The 19,371-nt window shown below is 44.9% G+C and overlaps 1 protein-coding gene across 1 annotated transcript; it reads left to right on the top strand.

Moving 5' to 3' along the window:
- Positions 1 to 480: 480 nt before the first annotated feature.
- ACTR8 (actin related protein 8) lies at positions 481 to 19,236 on the top strand. Its single transcript, XM_082213722.1, has 13 exons — positions 481 to 1,004; positions 2,590 to 2,760; positions 3,740 to 3,850; positions 4,482 to 4,586; positions 12,159 to 12,332; positions 13,335 to 13,428; positions 14,182 to 14,314; positions 14,391 to 14,544; positions 14,797 to 14,892; positions 15,649 to 15,789; positions 17,812 to 18,076; positions 18,293 to 18,456; positions 18,995 to 19,236. Exons 1-13 carry the CDS (start codon positions 870 to 872, stop codon positions 19,136 to 19,138), a joined length of 1,887 nt encoding a protein of 628 aa, XP_082069848.1. The 5' UTR covers positions 481 to 869; the 3' UTR covers positions 19,139 to 19,236.
- The last annotated feature ends 135 nt before the right edge of the window (positions 19,237 to 19,371 follow it).

Genomic DNA, 19,371 nt, shown 5'->3' with positions numbered 1-19,371 from the left:
GCGCTCTACATGCCTGCATGTGCAGAAGCGCTAAACCGTACCACGCGCAGAAGCGGCACCTCCAGTTGCGAATTCCTTGGGATGCGACTGGAGCTCCAGAACGGATCCTGTTCACAACCGGAGGTACTATTGTAGATGGGTCGCTGCCATGGCTGGCCAATCCATGAGGTGACTGCCTCAGGCAGCAGGATCCACAGGGTGGCATATGCCAGTGTCGCTCTTTCTCCCCTGCCCCCTTGTTCTTAACATAAACCTTCCCTGGCGGGATGAGGAGCAATTATTTTGGAGTCCACCTCAGGCGCCCAAACATCTTGGACGGCCCTTGGTGGCTGGTGTGAAGTATGACAGCTTTCTGCATGCCTAGGGCCAAGAGATACCACACTTGCTGTCCCTGAGTGCCTTTGCCATTCCCCTTGCCTCAGGGACGTAGCCAGGATTTATTTTTTTATTTTGGGGGGGTGGGGGTGGGGAGGCAGAATCGATTTATCTGCGATGCAATAGGTCAATTACGTATTTTTATTTATTTACTTGATGGGGGGGGCGATGCACCCCCACGGCTACGCCCATGCCTCGCCTATAAAAAAACACAGCAAGGCAGGAGGGGAAGAAGTTAGTACAGTACATATCGGGAAGCTCAGCTAAAGCACTAAGACGCGACTCAGGCCGTCTTGCGGCGGCCGCTCACTTCCGCCTGGGCCTGGTCTCTGCGCCACACCCGCCGCCCGGGTGGCTGGAGGCGGAGGAAGGGGTCGGGCGCCGGCTTCCTCGTCGCAGCCTTTTCGGGGCGGAGAAGAAGCGGCCTCCGCCTCCGGCTTCCCGGAGCCTCCCGCTGCCTCGCTCGAGCGACCCTCGGAGGAAGCGGGTCGGGGATGACCCAGGCGGAGAAAGGGGAAGCGGCGGCGGCGGCGGAGAATGGGAAGGACAAGGAGCGCGACAAGGAGAAGGAGCAGCGCGGCGCCAAGAGGCCCATCGTGCCTGCCGCCGTGCCGGAGTCCCTGCAGGAGGTGAGCCCCAGCTTAGGCGGAGAGGCTCCTCCCGTGGCCCTCGGGGGGTCGCCCTCGGCTCTGGCGGCGGCGAGGCCCGGGAAGCACGGCGCTCCTGACGGGGTTTCTGCGCCTCCGGCCTCGCGTGCAATCAGTGGCGTAGCGTGGGTTGTCAGCACCCGGGGCAAGGCAAGTAATTTGCGCCCCCTAACCCGTGGATTTGCGCCCCCTAACCCTAACCCCCAGATGTTGCGCCCGGTGCGGCTGGCCCCCCCTGCACCCCCCACGCTATGCCACTGCGCGCAATAGCCTCTGCCCAGCGGGATCCCCGCGAAACAGCCTAGGCCCGATTTCATAGGGCCGGTGGAGTCGAGTGGTGAAGCTTTCCCTGGGCTGCGCCCCTTCAGAGAGGTGTCCCACGATGGGATACTTGCACTTGCCTTTTATTTTAATGGCTTGAACTCATTGCAACATGGAATAACGCAAAGCATGTCAGCCTCGTGCATCCTGTTTTCTGACAGGCGGAACACAGTATGAATGCTCTATGTATTAAAAGATATTGCAGATCTCATCTGCACCTATACAGTATTTCCAAGCAGCAGTTTACTCACTGATCTTTAATTTTATTTGTAAAGCACTTCACTTATATGCCAACTGTATTGCCACCTTAGCAAGGATGTGTGAAAAACCTTGAGCTGGTAATGAAAATGCTATAAAAGTGAAGTACCTTCCCTTAGGGCAGCTAATGCTGTTTCAGTGTGTAGGGGCATTTAACATGAATTTCATGCAGCAGGAACATATCCCCTATAGCATCCTATGAAAAGAGGTTCATATTAGTTTCTAATAGTAATATTATAGTGCCTTCTATAATTGATGGTGCTCACTATTGATGCTGTCTACTGATGTTGACTGTTAGCCTTGTTGTTGTTTAGTCGTTTGCAAATGAGATCTGGAATATAATTTAATACATACTGTGTTCCGCCTATCAGAAAACAGGATGTATGAGGCTGACATGCTTTGCATTATTACATGTTGCAGTGAGTTCAAGCCCTGGGTTCTCTGAATGTCTAAATGATAGTAGCATTTCCATAGTTGTACCATATTTTGATAAAATTGTCTGCATCAGATGTGCCACTCAAGACATGCACCTTTTCTGTCAGTTTTTCAAATACAGTGGTACCTCGGGTTACAGATGCTTCAGGTTGCGCATCGCACCGAACCCGGAAGTACTGAAACGGGTTACTTCCATGTTTCGACGCTCACGCATGTGCAGAAGCATGGAATTGCGACCCATGCGGGCGCAGACACAGAGCTGCGAGTCGCAAACATGCCTCCCCCACGGATCACATTCACAACCTGAGGTGCCACTGTATGGCAGTCCATCTAAAACACTATTCCAGATGTGCAAAAAAGCTTACGTAAATGTCTTTTGTGGGAGGGGAAAACACTGTTACAGAACTTAACAGCTATATTTTGCTGATGGCAGCTCAAAGTGTAAAAAGATACAGATTTTCAAAATGAGGCATAGACTATGTTTGGGCACCTACCGAGTACTGTGCTTTGCTGGTTCCTGTTCCTGTTTGTTTATCTAGTTTACTATTTTTAGCAAATACAGAGCAACTTCATTGTTGTGATACATCCTGGCTCAATGACTTTAAGGATTGGCAGAGCTACAGACACACTTCCTATTGGCATTCCTCACGTCATTGCAAGAAGGCACAAGCAGCAAGGGCAACCCACATATAAAGACAGTTGGCTTCTAAGAGAAGGACTCAATGTAAGTCTTAGAATTTGAGTATTATGTTAAATTGAATCTGTAACTGTTCATTTGAACTACATTGATTTTTTGGTGTGCTAAAGTTTCCTAGTCATCCTTACTTCTTTGGGTTGCACAATAACAACTTGCCTCTGTAATAACATGCGTTTGTCTTGCATCATCTATACCAGCTACATATGGGAATTAATGCAGGCTATGGCATTAAACTTGCTATAAATGGCACAAGATTTAAGAGGGACAGATTTTTGCACCAAGCACTGAGGACCACATCACACAGGACTCTCTTTTATGTAGATATCAGTTCGGCACAAAAAATTTGAATGTACAATGTAATATTATATATACAGGTATCTATTTTTATTCAAAGGTCACCAGCAGTTCTTTAATTTACACAGGCATTTTCTGCAGAGTAGTGTAGCAAGTATAGTTTTTCTGACTTCATTGATAAATCACCTGCTTCTGACAATGCTGGCTATCGTGAAATCACAGTCAAAGGGAAAGTAAAGAAAAATGAAAATATTGTCGAAATGAGTGAGCCAGCAGATAAAAAAAAGACTTTTTAAACAAGGAGTGGGAAAGGTATTGTTTTGTGGATCTGAATGGGAAATGCATTAGCTTACTCTGCTCCTCAAACAATTGTGGTCTCTAAAAATGCAAAGTCCATGGTCAATATAAAGAAAATCATAGCAGTTTTGCAAAGGACTATGCTTGATTATGAGCTTGCTTTTTGGGGCAGAGGGAGAGAATGTCAACGTGCTTATGCAGCTGCTTACATTTTATTGGTTAGAGAGCTATTTTAATGATTATTTTGTATTTTTAGAGTGTTTTAAGTTTTATTGAATGTATTGTAAACTGCCTTGATATTTTACATGAGTTTTAAAATATTTGCAAAAGTATTTTGAAAATAATTTCTTTAAGAAAGTCAAAAGACCCACTTCTATGTTTAGAGGACGGTTACTTATTGTTTGCTTTTATTTAGAAACCTGAAAGTACTGAACAAAGACAGAATGGTCTTAAAATGGTTGACCAAGCAATATGGTCCAAAAAGATGTCAAATGGTGCCAGACGTATACCAGTGTCACCTGATCAGGTATCTCATTTATAAACTGATTGATAGAAATTGCTTTTTGAGGGGTGTAAACGCAGTGAAAAGCCTGGTAGCAGCACTAATAAATCTAGGATAGTATTCAACTACGTTTTAGTCAGAGTAGGCCCATTGAAATCAATGATAATGACTAAGTTAGGTCCATTAACTTCACTTGATCTGCTATGACTAATCCTTACTTGAACACCACCCCAGTCTTCAAAATAGTTTAAAGGCAGGAATGGACCATAGCCCTTTGCTTGACATTCAGAGGATCTCAAGTCCAATCTGTGGCATCTGAAATTTAAACAAGACCAGGTAAGCAGCTGATGTGAAAGACCGAGGCCCTTGTTGCTGACCACCGGTCAGATTAGATAAAACTTAGCTAGGAGAAAACTTAGCCTTAGCGGGCTCGTCTAAGGCACTCTCCTATGTTCCCTCTGGAAATTTATTTTATGTCGTATAATAGTTCAATAGAGGGATAGCAGTTCAACAGAGAGATATACATTACAATAATTTTTGAGCAACTCATATACATATGACTACACGTTTGTGCTCTTAAGATAGACTTTGAAAAATAGTTTCATTTTACGTGTGACCATTTCTCCCTATTTCTTGTTTCAAATTTATATTTCAGGCCCGATCTTACAATAGGCAGATGAGACCTGCTATTTTAGATCATAGCTCTGGAACAAAATGGACAAACACTTCCCATCATCCCGAATATGTCATTGGAGAAGAGGTAGGAGCACCTTGCCTCATTTCATTAAAAGTAATTCTCATCCTGTATCTCATGTACAGTTAAGCAACCATAGGTATTTGAGCCGCCCAGAGTGGCTGGGGAAACTCAGCCAGATGGGCGGGCTATAAATAATAAATTATTATTATTATTATTGTTATTATTATTATTATTATTATTAAAAATGCATTTGGGAAAAACACAGTTTTTACATTAGTTGTTTGTGGCACATGGATCTCCTGAAGTTTGAAGAAGAAGAAGCAATCATCTTGGAGTTCACACAGAAATCCCTTCTGGGTTGCCTTGAGGATATTCCTAATGCTCACAAGGCAAGTGGCTGTTTACAAGCCTGAGAGAAAGGAACCAATTTAGTGAATGCAGATCGGAACAGAGCAATACGTTTTCATATGTAGCCTATTAACTTTTAAGCTGTTTTTATAACAGTCTTCAATTTAATTTTTAGTGTTTTAAACTGGTAAGAAAAACAGCTCTGTCAGGATTCCTCCGCCACCCCTCTCCTATTGACACCGGTGGCAGACTTGGGGCTCTCAAATTTCAGTAGCCCCCTGTGGAACACTAAAATTCAGTCCCCCTGGACCTGTTGCTCTCCGTTCTACAGCCCCCTGCAGTGTGGCCAAACCAGCCATGCCAACCTAAAACTGACTGTTGACACTCTACTCATCCAGGGAAAATAGAACTGAAGACTATGCAAGGCAGCTGCTTTTTCCATTCACTGCTGCTGCAATATGGGTTCTGGAACACAGGCCATCAAGGGCAGTGTGGCAAAATGCAATGTTTATGACGGTCTTATTTTAAGAAAAGCAATGAAAAGAATTGCTAGTTTTCTACAGAGAATATGGCATTCAGAACAGCATTCTCCAGCGGGGAAAATGCAGTTTATACAGAGCAATAGGCAAGCTTAATAATAAATGGTAATGTTACAGAAAAATGCAGCATTAAAAAAGGGACAAGGCAAGGATGCCCTATGTTGTCACTGTTATTTATCCTAATATTAGAAGTGTTGACTAGAGAAATACAAAAATTGATGAAACAACAGGAATTAAGGTCGGGCAGAGAGAGTACAAAGTGAAAGCCTTTGCGGACGACGTTGTGTTGACGCTGGAAAATCTGATAGTAAGCGTCCCAAGGATAATAGAAACTATAACAAAATTTGGCAACTTAGCAGGATTCTGTATAAATAAGGGGGGAAATTGATAGTAAAAAGTCTAGACTCGGAAGCAAAAGATAAACTTGAGACTATCACGGGGGAGGGGCGGGCTGTTAAATATTTGGGGATATGGATATCTGCTAAGAACTTAAACCTTTTCCAGGATAACGGATGTTAAAATCTGGAATGAAATAAAAAAAAGTCTAGAAAAATGGAGTAGAATGAACCATTCTTTGTGAGGAAGAATATCCGTAGTCGCAATGAATGTTTTGCCCAAGATGATCTTTTTATTTTAAACATTGCCCGGTGATAAATAGCCCAAACTGTTTCAAACAATGGAAGAAAGATGTGACAAACTTCATTTGGCAGGGGGAAACACCCCTGAATTAAATATAAAAATCTGACAAATGTAAGAGAAAGAGGGGGCTTTGCCTTTCCAGACCTCAGACTTTATTATGAGGCAGCAGATAAGATAAAAAAAGGAAGACTTGAGATGATAATGGGTGGAAATATCAGGATATGCAGCTGTCAGGGAACTGACATCGGAGGAAAGGGAAGTGGTAAGGCTCCCAGAGACTGGGAGAGAGTCAACAGCCAAAGCAGGGACCAGCAGGGGGAGCGCGGGGTCTCTGGAGGAGGATCTCAGTAATGCTGAGAGAGACGCAGCAGCCCAGGCAGGAAGCAGCAGGGGAGAGAAAGGGGTGAGAGACACTTCGAGCGAAAATAGCGGGGAGGTGTCAGAAGCAACTGCAGGGAGACCCATGCTTCGCCGGAAGCTGCCACGCCGTGAGTCCAGGAGACGCGTTTCCGTTAAGGAACTTCTTTGCTGGAAGCGCTTCCGCAGACAGCCACTGTCAGACTCTACTAGTGACTAGAGCAGACATGTCTGAGGAGCTCTGTCACACACAGAGGTTTGTGGGGTCGCACAAACTCTGAAGGGGCACAATTTTAAGCACAAGCAGCTAACCATCCCCTTGACAGCAGTCTGACAGTCTCTGTACGCTGCCTGTGCAGGAGAAAGCATCATGAGCAACCCAGTCGGAACCGGAGACGCAGGGGTTGGAGCTGGTCCAAGCTTGGAAGAAAGGTATCAAGCTCTGGAGGTCCAACTTGCGCTGCAGACGGCGAGGCTCGAGGAGAGAAGGGCTCAGGATGCTGACAAAAAGGGGAGAACCACTCAGTTCCCCAGAAAGGTACCAGGATTGGTGCAGAAGTTTGGGGGGGACCCCAAGGATTACCATGCCTTTAGGACTGAGATGCAATATGCTCTGAATGTGCAGTTTGATGAGTTCCCTGATGAGGAATCGCGAGTTGCGTTCGTAATTGGGCATCTTGAGAAGGGGGCGCGGGACTGGGTTCGACCCCTGATGGCAACGCACAACGATATCCTAAAGGACACTATGAAATTCTTTCGTGCAATGGATATCATGTTTTCCAGCGATATTGAGGAAGGGGTGGTACGCAGACAGCTAATGGCTTGCAAGCAGGGAAGCAGATCTGTCCGTGAGTACTGGACTGAATTTACCATGCTGATTCACAGATTGGGGTGGGATTTATCGGCGGCACCCATTCAGATGCTATTTGAAGAAGGTCTTTCTTCAGCTGTGAAAGACGAGCTGGCCAGGAGCCCCAGGGCGGGGTCTATGGATCAGCTGACCAAATCTGCGCTGACCATTGGAGCGCGCCAGGAGGCAAGAGCCTTGGAGAGGCGGGAAGGGAGAGGGGAACGTTGGAAGGAGTTACGCATTCCAGACATTCCTGAGCCAGCTTTCCCGCCGGCAGAGCCGATGGAAATCGGAACAGCCCGCGCGCGCGCAGTTTCAAAGCCCAGTGAGGGGGCGAAGAAGGAGGGAAAGGGAGCCCGGAAATGCTATCTCTGCCAACAGCCAGGCCACTTTGCCAGAGTCTGCCCCCAGAGGAAGGAATGGCAAGGGATGGTGGGAGCTGTTGAGGGGGAAGAGCAGGGAGAAACGGAGCAGGTAAAAGCCAACGCCTGGTTGCCAGCAGGGCACTGCAGCCAGGCCAAAGAGCAGTGAAAGTGCCCCTTCCCCAAGTGCCAGTGCCAGAAGCTCCTCGACCTGCTCTAGTGATTGAAGTGTCGCTAGAGCTGCAAAATGGACACCCCCTAAAAATAAAGGCGCTGTTGGACTCAGGCAGCTCCTGCAATTTCATGAGCAAGGAGTTTGCTGCTGAGCACCAGATACAGACTATCCCTTTAAGCAACCCCCTGCAGGTGACCACGATTGATGGCAGGGAACTGTTGGGAGGAGGCGTCAGCTTGCAGACCGTCCCAATGATAATGAGGGTGGCAAGGCACACAGAACTGATAGCGTTTAATGTGGCCACCTTGGGAGGCGCTCCCATTATTTTGGGAATGAGCTGGCTAGCCCTACATGATCCACTGGTGGGCTGGCATCAAAGAGTGGTTTCCTTCGGTTCCGCACACTGCTTAGAACACTGCAGGGCGGAAAAGGGGTCAGCAGGGGCCCAAGCCACCCTAGCAGGGACGGAAGTGATGGAGAAGGGGAAGGTGCCACCACAGTATGCTGATCTCAGCGACGTGTTCAGCGAGAAGGAAGCGGACCAACTACCCCCGCATAGGCCCTTTGATTGCCAGATCAATTTACTCCCTGGAGCACAGCTTCCTGTAGGCAAGTTGTATGCCATGTCAGACAGGGAGATGCAGGAGTTGCGAGCGTTCATTGACAAGAACCTGAAGAGAGGCTTCATCAGAGAGTCCAAGGCAGCGGGGGGTAGCCCAGTGTTTTTTGTGGATAAAAAAAACACGGACAAGCCGAGGCTGGTATGTGACTTTCGGGCCCTAAATGCAGTGACAGAGCCGGCGGCTTTTCCTATGCCCAGGATTGATGATATTTTGACCAGGGTGCGAAAAGGAAAGATTTTTACAAAGCTGGACCTAAGGGGGGCGTACAACCTGATACGTATAAGGAAAGGGGATGAATGGAAGACCACCATGTTCACCCCTTTGGGGGCATTTGAATACCTCGTTATGCCTTTTGGATTACAAACAGGCTCCGCGTGTTTTCAAGCCTTTATGAACCATGTACTGGGGCCTTTGCTCTACAAGAATTGCGTGGCCTTCTTAGATGACGTGTTGGTGTATTCGGAGAATGAGGAGCAACATGTGAGAGACGTCAGAGAAGTGTTGAGCAGGCTGCAAGCCAACAGACTGTGGGTGAAACTGGAAAAGTGTCAGTTTCATACCAAGGAGGTGGAATTCCTGGGGTACCGCTTGTCAGACAAGGGGTTGGCCATGGACCCCGGCAAGGTTCAAGCGGTGCTGGAATGGAAAACACCCAAGACCAAGAAGGATGTGCAGAGGTTCCTAGGGTTTGGAAACTTTTATCGTAAGTTCATCCGAAACTTCGCCCACCTGACGGCGCCCATCACGGACTGTCTCAGCAGCAAAAAGAAGTTTGTTTGGACGGGGGAGGCGGAGCGAGCGTTTGAGGAACTGAAAAGGGCCTTCGCCTCTGACGAACAACTTCTACATGTGGATTTACAAAAAAAGCTGAGGGTCGAAACAGACGCTTCTGACAGAGCCATAGGGGCGGTGCTTCTTCTGCAGCCGGGGAAGGAGGGGTCAGAGTGGCGACCGTGTGCCTTCTTTTCGCGAAAGCTGAACAAATCTGAGAGAAACTACACGGTGCACGACCGGGAACTTCTTGCGATTTATGAGGCCTTCCGGAGATGGAGGCACCTACTAATTGGTGCACAACAGAAGGTGCAAGTGTGCACGGACCATAAGAATCTAGAGTATTGGAGAACTGCGCGAGTGCTCAACCAAAGGCAGTTGAGATGGGCCCAGGAGTTCTCCAAATTTAACTTTGAGATTTGTTACGTACCAGGCCCGGAGAACGTTAGGGCGGACGCTCTCTCACGCAAACCTGAATATTTGGAGGGAGAGGGTGCACCCGAAGAGACCCATGTCATTCCCGAGGACCGCTGGGTGTGTGGGGCGGCTTTGGTGGGGCAAAGGGAACTGGTAGAGGGAACGGTGCAGGATGAATACGCCCAGGACAAACTCAGGGGTCTCAGGAGGGAGGGAGACAAACCCGGGGGTTTTGAGGAGAGAAACGGGGCGTTGTACTACAAGGGAGCGTTATACATACCTGAAGGGGAATTGAGGGAAAAGGTACTCAAGCAACTGCACGATAGCCCCACAGCAGGGCATTTTGGGCAACACAAAACCATGTGGCTGGTTACCAGGGAATTCTGGTGGCCCAAGGTCAGGGAAGATGTGCGTGAATATGTGAGAGGGTGTGACCGATGTCAACGAGCCAAGGGGGAGAGGCGGGCACCGGCAGGTTTATTAGAACCACTACCCACGCCGGAAAGACCATGGGAGGCAGTGGCAATAGATTTCATGACTGATCTGCCCAGGTCCAAAGGGAAGACAGCCATTATGGTTGTGGTAGACCTGTTAACCAAGATGGCCCACTTTATAGCCTGCTCACATGCGGTCACAGCAGAAGAAACCGCTAGATTGTTTGTGGAAAATGTGTTTAGGTTGCATGGTGCCCCCTTGAGGGTGGTTTCGGACCGAGGGAAACAATTTACTTCCAGGTTCTGGAGGAAGCTCATGAGCTTATTGCATGTAGAGGTGAATTTTTCCACTGCCCGTCATCCAGAAACCAATGGGCAGGCGGAAAGAGCTAATGGTGTCCTCCAGCAATATTTGAGGTGTTATGTGAATGACAGAGAGAATGATTGGGTGGAGAAGCTGGCGTTGGCAGAATTTGCCTATAACAATGCAGAGAACGTGTCCACGGGGATGAGCCCTTTTTTGGCCAATCACGGGTGTCATCCCCGAGCCTTCCCAGGGGGGGAGGGGGAGAACTGGAGCGTTCCTGCCGCAGAACAGTTCGTTGAAGAAATGGAAGCGATCCATCGCCAGCTCCAACTTAATTTAAACAGGGCGAAGGAGGAATATAAGAGGCAGGCAGACAAAACCAGAAGGGAAGGGGAAAGCATTAGGGTGGGGGACCAGGTGTGGCTGTCCACCCAAGGGTTACCATTTAAAGGAGGTTGTAAGAAGTTAAGACCCAAAAGACTGGGCCCATTTGAAGTCACGCAACAGGTCAACCCAGTGGCTTTCAGACTCCGGTTACCGAACCACATGAAGTTGCACCCAGTGTTCCACAGATCATTGCTGTCACCGTATATAGGGGACAGAGAGGGGAGGGTCAATAGGGGACCAGCTATGGAGGAAAAAGAACACAGCTACCATGTAGCGGAGATTCTCGATTCCAGGTGGAGGGGAGAGCAAGTAGAGTATTTGGTAATGTGGGAAGGGGAGCCGGAGTCGGAAAACACCTGGGTCAGGGCAGAGGATGTAGATGACGAGGTTTTGATTGAAACTTTTCATCAGAGATTCCCTAGAAAACCCCAGCCAGTGGCGAGGTTCCGGAGGGAATACTTCGCCACCACCGACGACGAAGAAGAGTTGGAGGGGTTCGCTGATTCCGAGGTGGAGGAGGATTCAGCGAGTCGGAACGAAGACCGATGGAGGGAATTGTTCGAGACGTCTGAAGATGAAGAGGATTCTTTTAGGGGTTTCAGCTCCTCACCGCCCAGAGGAGAAAGTAGGGGCGGGGGAGAGGGGGGCCCTGGAGGGGAGGTGGATGTCAGGGAACTGACATCGGAGGAAAGGGAAGTGGTAAGGCTCCCAGAGACTGGGAGAGAGTCAGCAGCCAAAGCAGGGACCAGCAGGGGGAGTGCGGGGTCTCTGGAGGAGGATCTCAGTAATGCTGAGAGAGACGCAGCAGCCCAGGCAGGAAGCAGCAGGGGAGAGAAAGGGGTGAGAGACACTTCGAGCGAAAATAGCGGGGAGGTGTCAGAAGCAACTGCAGGGAGACCCATGCTTCGCCGGAAGCTGCCACGTCGTGAGTCCAGGAGACGCGTTTCCGTTAAGGAACTTCTTTGCTGGAAGCGCTTCCGCAGACAGCCACTGTCAGACTCTACTAGTGACTAGAGCAGACATGTCTGAGGAGCTCTGTCACACACAGAGGTTTGTGGGGTCGCACAAACTCTGAAGGGGCACAATTTTAAGCACAAGCAGCTAACCATCCCCTTGACAGCAGCAGATCAAGATTTCCCTAGAATGCCACAGAGAGATGGACTGAGAAGTCTTAGAAAAGTGATGTGGTGGATATTGTATGGTGTGTGTATAAAAGCTGTTAAAATGGCATAAATAAAAGTTTTTGTCTTTTTTAAAAAAAAATAATTGCTAGTCTTCTGTTACCACTAAAGGCTTGTTGTATGTTTCAGTTTGCTTTGGAATGCTTTTTTGTGTTGATGTGTCACAGACTAGCAAATGTACAGAAATTCCAAGTGTTCACAATTATACTTTGAACGAGATAAATATAGTCAATTCTTCTTTTCAGGCATTATATGTTAACCCTATGGACTGTTACAATGTTCATTGGCCTGTTCATCGAGGGCAGTTGAACCTTCACTCAGGGCCAAGTGGTTCCCTTACTGCAGTCCTAGCTGATCTTGAAGTTATATGGTCGCATGCAATACAGAAGTATTTAGAAATACCGCTAAAGGATTTGAAGGTGAGCTATGGCAGACTTCATCTGTTCATGACAATAACTGTCAGCGTTTCATCATTGTTGCTGCAAAAGGGTTTGACTGTTGAAGCCTTTGGCAGTCTGGGTCCTACATTCCTTGGTAGCACCTTCTTCCATGTATACTTCCCATCAGATCATCTAAAGCACTACTCTGTTTTAAAACCTTTAGAATAAGAGTTTAACTAATTCATTAATATCCCGGCCTTTCTCTAATGGAGCCCATGGTGGAAAACATATCAATACTGAAACAATAGAATGAAAACAGTTAAAAACTCTTAAAAGTAATTGCTTACCCTCAAAACTATTAATTGCAGGGTTTTCAGGGGCAGGTCTTTCAGCCATCAAATACCTGGGTAAACAGGAATGCTGTTAAATTGCTCCTAAAAGTTAATGAGAACAACACACCTCATAGGAGAGGGCATTCCACAAATGGGGAGCAACCACCAAGAAGGCCCTGTTAAGGAGGTGCTTAGTAGATCCTTTATAGCTATGGTGTTCACTCTGCAGTTCCCTACCAAGCGAGCTCTAGTTGTTAAGATTTATAGCAAATGGCTGTGGTTGGCTTCAGGAGAGGGAGAGGATGTCCTGTTGTGCAGATGGAAGTTCTTGTGCTAGTTAGTACCTGCGTGTGCAGGCCGCATCCTCACCGCTTTGTGGCCTCCCTTGTGGGTTGCCCAAGGGAGAATGTGGACTCTGGCATTTTTCAGAGAGAATGAAAATCCTGCAATTAGCCCTCCTGCATTACAAGAATTGGTTCAACATCCAGGAGGAAATTTGGCACCTCACAGCCAAGGTCTAAAGCTGTTAGATTTCCCCGTGCCCTGGATTAAAACATTTCAATGATGTAATTGGCTCTAGCTCTTAACCAATATTTCTGCTTCCTTCAATAATTGAAATTATTTAGATAGCTCATGGCATCAACCCATTCCACTGTATGAAGACCAACAGACCAGAAAACGAATCCTAGTTTGTTCTTTTCTCTTTCAGTATTACAGGTGTATTTTGCTAATACCAGACATCTATAACAAGCAGCATGTGAAAGAAATAGTAAATATGATCCTAATGAAGATGGGATTCTCAGGTAATAAAGCAACATCCGTGGTCAGCTGCTTAGTGCAAGGGTTTTGAAGGTACTTTTTGTTTCTAAGTTAGAATCACGTAACTTCCAGAATGGTTTTTTTTTTTGCCCTTACAGCCACCCATGTCTCAACCAGGTGAATAAATAGCTCAGCCTTTGGCAACATATGTAATGTGCAACATTAGTAATGTGCAACTCTATGGCCAAATTCTAAAGAAATTACTCGTGTTTGGTCAATACAAACTTGTGTTTGCTGAGTCAAAACCGTCTAATCTACTTATGTATCTTACAGCGTTTCAGAGGTATTGTCATCTAGTTTCCACTATAGGACAGGCCCCAACTGGATGTAACACTACTGAGATCCAGAGCCTCTGTTACAGTCACCCCCAGCTGTCTCCTACCAACAAGTGCATTGGTCAGATGAGTCCTGCTCCAAATAGCAATTTTCAGCTCACTGTCTAAAAGACTGAAGTTGGTTGGGAGATGCAGAGACATGAAACACTGATTTTAAAAAATGTTAAAATAGGGAAGCTGGAAAATATTATCATTGTGACATGTTGATCTATTTATGAAACGCATGGGTAGCAATAAACACATTTCTTCCTCTCTTTTGTTTAAAACACTTCCCAGAGTTTTATATATATAAAAGAGGGCATGTTATGGGAAGTGTTCAGTAGTGGGGTACATATGAGTAATGTTTCTGAATAGGGTAGCAAAGCAGTGTATATAACAGTATTCCTGCCATTTTGTTTTCAGGCATAGTGGTCCATCAGGAATCTGTCTGTGCTACTTTTGGAAGTGGTTTAGGTAGTGCATGCGTCGTTGATGTGGGGGATCAAAAGACAAGTGTCTGCTGTGTCGAAGACGGTGTTTCGCATCGTAACACCAGGTAACTATTATAAAGTGGCAGTAACATTCAGGTGAAAAGAAGCAAGTCTTCTAACGGTTGCTGCTGCTTTTTTTAGGTTATGCCTTGCATATGGAGGTTCTGATGTGTCAAGATGCTTTTATTGGCTTATGCAGCGAGCTGGGTTCCCTTACAGAGACTGCCAACTAGCTAAAAAGACAGATTGCCTTCTCCTGCAGCACTTAAAAGAAACATTTTGCCATTTAGACCAGGTAAGTCCAAAGACCTAGATAAGGAGCTCCACACTTCTGATTTGCTGTTACCCAGGCCCATGTTTGGTCACAATCTAGTGTGACATTACAGTTTTTTAGCTGCATAATTAATGGTAATAGAGGTTATGAAGTTACCAACAGTGGGGAGAAAACTGAAAATTCACATGTGTGGCTGATCTCTTCTCAGTGTAGTTTGAAAGATTTGAAAGTTCATTAAAGCATTAATACCTTTTTCTGTGTTTTTTTTATCAGGATTTATCTGGACTAAAAGATCATGAGTTTCAAGTCCGTCACCCAGATTCTCCAGCTTTGCTGTATCAGTTGCGCTTGGGAGATGAAAAGTTACAGGTAAAGACTGGGTGGGGTATACATTCACATATGGTGCAAAGAGGCTTTTCCCTCCTCTCACCCCCCTCTGTGCTCCCTAAACCTGTTATTTTGGTTCTCCTAACCCTCCAGGGTAGATTTAGCAGGATGCAAGAATGCAGACCACATTCTGTGTACACAACTTAGTTGAATCCTGCCCTATCATAGACATGCCCTGGGATGTAGATGCGGACTTAAGTGCAGAAGTCAATGGAAAATAGTGGGGTGTTAATTAGTTTTCAGCAGCTCAATCTGCATGTTTCTCTTCTTATTGAGTGCTGTGATATTCAGGAGATACACAGCAAATACAGATGCGGCATAACTAGCTCAAATGTTGAATTAAATAAACTTGATATATGTTTCTATCTACACATGCTGCTGACAGGTATCATATTGTTTGGAACACGGGGCTGTATCCTATGCAGCTCTAAGTCGCTTGTTACATCAGCAGAAGGATTTAAGTTTGTACAACATAACTTCTCTCTCCCCCCCCCATGCACACCCCCTAAATCTGTTCTAGTTGTTCCTCTAGCCTTCCAGAGCAGATTTGGGCAGGGTGTGAGAGGGGAAGAGTTCCATTGTGCAAGCGAAAATCCTTCTGCTAACAGAACAAGTGCATTAGATACCACCCCAGATGTTTATCTGCTTCTGAAACTGATTGCTCTGTTAGGAAGTGCAAACAAGCATTGATGAAATGGTAAAGATAATTTTAAGCTCTTCCCAATCTCTCATGATTAGGCTCCCATGGCATTATTTTATCCAGCAACCTTTGGAATTGTGGGGCAGAAAATGACATCTTTGCAGCAACGATCACAAGGTGATCCTGAGGATCCGCATGATGAACATTATCTCTTAGCTACACAAAGTAAGCAGGAGCAGGTGTGTTGTGTGTCTTTTTCCTTGTTTTCTCTTCCTAGGAGACTTTTCTGCACAGATCTAATTATACTTAATTAAAGCTTTCCTCTTGGAGAATAGAGAGAAGGTTCATGCTAACGTTGTAAACCGCCATGTGATCGTTGGTTGAAGGGTGGTACAGAAAATAAAATATAATAATAATAATAATAATAATAATAATAATAATATAGGGTTCATTTAGACCTCTGGCAAGGCTGCAAGGAGGAGTTCAGAAGCTTTTGCTTTCATTTTAGAACAACAGCAGCTTGCTTTGTCATTTGAACCTGGATGAGCGGTGATTCATCTCAGCTATAGTTAATTGAAGGAAGCCAACTTCAAACCACAGTTTATAAAGCTGGCTTGTTCCAGCTAAGCATAGTTAAAATTTAACACAGTTTGGGTTTGGACAGTATGCAAAACAGCAGTTCATCTAAAACAGAAGTAGCAGTTTCTGATGTTTTCATAGTCGTTCTGGATGAGAGCAAGTGAGCTCAAGGCTGACAGACTTTTATAAAGCTAATCTGTTCTCTAGGGTTATGTCTAAAGGCAGGCATAGTGTGTGTGTACATGTTAGTATGTACACGATGGAATGCTTTGACAGGATTCTTGTTAGTACTTCTTGTTAGTAAGTACTAACAAGAATCCTGTCAAAGCATTCCATCGTGTAACAGCAAGCTATCACTCTGCTTGGGAACACATTTTTAAAAGAAAAGCCTAACTTTTCAGATACATTTTAATTGAATAACTTTCTAAAACAATGCCTGAAGTAACTGATATTCTAGTTTGAAGTCTTGTTTATTCTGTTATGTTTTACTCCAGGAATACCCATTTATCCTAAGTACAACCCAATAAGGCAGACATGTATCTACAAAATAATTTAGTTAAAAATGTGATCCCATTGAGATCCCAAGATGAAATTTTGCAGGTCGATCTTAGAAATATTTAATAATACAATTTCTTTGGAAATTTAAAATCAAATTAATTTCTGAATCACTTTTTAAAATTTAAAATTCTGTAACCTAACTTTGAAATTTAAAGTAAGCCCATCATGTGACATATCATATTAAAAGACACGATGTTATGAAGAGATTGGTATTTTTTAGTTTTGACGTATCTCAATTCTGGACTGAGCTTTTACAGTTTTTGGGTAGTCAGACATGGCCAAAATTGTCAATTTTTAAAATATTTCAAACTCTCATGACTCAAAAACAGGATGTGATAAAAAATTAAACTTTTAGATTTAACCTTAGTTTTGATCATTCAACAGGTGTACAAAATATTAAGAAAATTGGATGACATGAGGTTTAAAAAAATGGATCATGATATGGAATGACCCAGTATGCTTGATCTTATTGTCATTACCTTAGTTATGTAAAAGCTTTTTACAAAATAATAAAAGCAAAACTTCAGTAGTATTTCTTCAGCTACCACTCTGATCCTACAGGTGGCTATAGTTTGCGTGGCACATGTAGTAGCTTCCGCAAAGGTCGCTATGATGGTATACTATGTATGGAATATGCTGAGCCATTGGAAATGGAAGGCTTGGGTAAGGGAGCATATGGTGTTTGTGCCAAAGAATATGAAAATATGGCGAAAGGACAGAAGTAGCAGTGTGGCTTTACTCGCCGCCCAGTCCCTTAGTGTCAGGTGTGATATGTGGGACTGTTTTTAGCTGCAACACTCCTCACACCTATTTTGGCAGATATTGAAATACTTTATTGTCACTTGTACAACTTGTATACAGTGAGATTACACAAGCACCCCCCACTCAGCTCTCTTAGTCTTCATTCCCCTCGTTTACTGACGCACACCCACCAAACCCGAAAGTCAGTTGCCCTGTTGTTATCTTTTCATTCAGCAGCCTAACAGTCCACGGATAGAAGTTGTTCTTTACCCTGTTGGTGCGACTAATCATGCTTCTATATCTTCTGCCTGAGGGAAGGTGTTTTGCATCTAACAAAATTGGATCTTTTCAAATGATAACCTGTCCTGTTTTGCTTTTTAAAGTCTGCGAAAGCAACAGCCGACAGGAAGTCGATTTCCAAGCCTAGTGGATTTGAGGGGGATCTGCGTGGCCAATCTGCAAGCGTTGCTGAAAATCTCTATCCTCCAGAAGTCGAGATCGGCACTTCGCACGGTGACTGCATTATGGGTGGAAATGAGTCCGAAGAACCCCTTACAGCTCACATGTCCAGGAAGACTGCTGTATCTCAGTTTGAAGGGAAAGCGTTAGGCCTTGACAAAGCAATCTTGCACAGTATTGATTGCTGTGGTAAGAAAACTATATATACTTATTAACATTAATACTTTGGCCAAGATAGATTCTAGTACAATAATTCATAAGTTTGCAGGAACTAAATATCTACTCTCACTCTCATCCATTTCTTCTTTAGTTATCTGGTTCAATCTGTTTTAATGTTAACGGCTAATTCTGTATTGTTTCAATTCATTCTTCACAGTTTACATAAAACTTATTTTGATTTCTCAGCATCGGACGATACCAAAAAGAAAATGTACAGTTCCATCCTGGTTGTAGGAGGCGGTCTGATGTTCCACAAAGCCCAAGAGTTCCTTCAGCACAGAATTCTCAACAAAATGCCTCCTTCTTTCAGGAGAGTTGTTGAAAACGTAGAAGTTATTACGAGACCAAAGGTACTTGTGTATGAATCTAGGCATACTTTTAGGTCAGGGTTGGGAAATATTTTCTTTTCTGTCAGGGGCCACATGACTGAAATGGTGGGTGGAGCTAGAATCAAAGGTGGGTGTAGCCACCTCCTCTGTCTATGTTAATACACTTGCTACAGCAGCTCTTATCCTCTTCTAGTTAATTATAAATTGCAGTTAAATGTATTGGCCAGTACAGAATGTTATCTGTATATTCCAATAGTATATAGCGAAGAACAGGCATTGGTTCTTTTGTGCAAGGGGCTTGACAAATAAACTAAAGGCCATCCCCTTCTGCCTAAAATTCATTATGAACAGCAGCAACAAAGCAATCCTTCTTTTGCCACAAAAGTAAATGGTATCTTTTGTGCTGATTTGGGATTGTAAAGATTTTAAGCACTGAGCACAACTTTCTCACAGTAGCCCGTTAAAAACAGTAACCTTCTTAAAGCAAATGTAAGTGGGTTTGTGGGATGTAGTTTACACCATTTACCTTGCCCATTCTTTTCCTTTGCATTCATCATAGGACATGGATCCTCGTTTGATAGCATGGAAAGGGGGTGCTGTTCTAGCCTGCCTGGATACAACACAGGAGCTCTGGATATATCAACGAGAATGGCAGCGATTTGGTGTCCGTATGTTACGCGAAAGAGCTGCTTTTGTCTGGTGATCTCGTGCAATATTTAGATAGGATAAAATGCTGAGTATTACTTTTTCCTCTTTATAGCCCTGACATTTGTGTTTTTAATAAAACCCATATAAAAAGAATCATTTTTCTTCTGGGCTGTTTAAGAAAACTGTAGTTGTTCTCAATATTTTCTTAAAGCTTTTCTCTAGTTTTATGCTTTGGAGTGGTCTCAATGAAGCACATGACCCTGGTCTAGCTCATATTGTGACTAAATT

This window comes from Podarcis vaucheri (assembly GCF_965113315.1).
Source record: "Podarcis vaucheri genome assembly, chromosome: 2".
Classification (NCBI taxonomy): Eukaryota; Metazoa; Chordata; class Lepidosauria; order Squamata; family Lacertidae; genus Podarcis; species Podarcis vaucheri.
Note: the sequence above shows the minus strand (reverse complement) of the source record. Positions and strands in the feature narration are given on the sequence as shown.

Bases quoted from the DNA above. Each gene is read 5' to 3' on its own strand.
- ACTR8 (XM_082213722.1), top strand. From the start codon at position 870: ATGACCCAGGCGGAGAAAGGGGAAGCGGCGGCGGCGGCGGAGAATGGG. The intron at 4,587-12,158 runs GTAGGAGCACCT...TCTTCTTTTCAG, and splicing joins AATATGTCATTGGAGAAGAG to GCATTATATGTTAACCCTAT. The intron at 18,077-18,292 runs GTAAGAAAACTA...TTGATTTCTCAG, and splicing joins GCACAGTATTGATTGCTGTG to CATCGGACGATACCAAAAAG.